This window comes from Rhododendron vialii, chromosome 4a (assembly GCF_030253575.1).
Source record: "Rhododendron vialii isolate Sample 1 chromosome 4a, ASM3025357v1".
Lineage (NCBI taxonomy): Eukaryota > Viridiplantae > Streptophyta > Magnoliopsida > Ericales > Ericaceae > Rhododendron > Rhododendron vialii.
In genome coordinates, this window is record NC_080560.1 from 28771327 (window position 1) to 28772500 (window position 1174).

Here is a 1174-nt window from a genome sequence, read left to right on the forward strand (position 1 = left end):
TTACAAATTAAGCGATCGAATGCCATCTAAAAATCTTTTGAAATCCTCCACAGTGTACATCCTAACATTGAATTTGACTTTAATCCACATCGCAACCCTAAACTTAATAATATCCACCACCTCCTCTGAGCTTGCAGTCGCATTCTTAAAAATACAGCCATTCCGCATCATCCAAATGGACCAGATTGTTGCATAGAAGCACACTTTCCAAATGTGTTTTTCCAATTTACGGAAGTTGTTGTCGAACCACCCACACATGAGGTCCGCTATCGAAGACGGACACACCCAATTAGTATGCCACCAATCCAATACTTGAGACCAAACACACCAAGAAAAGTGACAGTGAAGTAGCAAATGGTTAGGTGTTTCCAGAAACAAGGAGCAAAAAGAGCACAGTACATCATTTACCACAATATTTCTGCTCATCAGAACTGACCTTGTGGCCAACCTCTCCTGCAAAGCCTTCCACGCCAGAAGTTCCACCTTAGGTGGGCATAGGTTTTTCCATAAGGAGCCCAAATTCATAAGTATTCAGATTAGGAATTTTGAACTGGAACGTCTCTCATTGATAACTTTTGATATTATTTTTACAATACATTACAGTATAATCTAAAAAGAAAAATAGCTGAATAACATCATTACTTCTATCTTTCGGAAAAAAAACAATTCCTTCGATCTAAAATTTATCCTTTGTGGAGGGAAAATCTGAAAATAAGAAAAATGGAGAGAGAGAGAGAGAGAGAGAGAGAGAGAGAGAGAGAGAGAGAGAGAGGACTGGAGTGAAAGGGAAGGCCCATGTCACGGGTGCGGCGAGCAGAGATCATGGTGGGTGGATTCCAGTGATAAGGCAACACAGTTCACGTAACAGTGGACAACCTGGGGTGAAGGAGATTTTCACCCTGTTTGTTGACAACATTCCTGAGGACAGGGACCAACACTGGCTATCTCGGACTTTCAATAAGTTTGGGGTGGTTAAGGATGTTTTTATTCCGAGGAAGAGAAGTAAATGCAAGGGTGATAAATTTGGTTTTGTTAGAAACAGTTGTCATGTGTCAGCTGGCATGGCAGTCTCTAAACTCAATGGGCATGGCCGCATGGGTGCATGACAAGAGGTTGTTTGTGAAAGAGGCTTGCTTTGATCTGATGAGTGAAAAAAGGAAGCCAACCGTGCCTA

At 41.7% G+C, this 1174-nt stretch overlaps 1 protein-coding gene across 1 annotated transcript; it reads right to left on the reverse strand.

Annotated features, from left to right (window-relative positions):
* Positions 1 to 525, reverse strand: LOC131323875 (uncharacterized). Its single transcript, XM_058355716.1, has one exon. The coding sequence runs from the start codon at positions 523 to 525 to the stop codon at positions 1 to 3; it is 525 nt and encodes a 174-aa protein (XP_058211699.1).
* Positions 526 to 1174: the final 649 nt, after the last annotated feature.

Excerpts from the sequence above, each read along its gene's own strand:
- LOC131323875 (XM_058355716.1), bottom strand. The coding sequence starts at position 525 with ATGAATTTGGGCTCCTTATGGAAAAACCTATGCCCACCTAAGGTGGAA.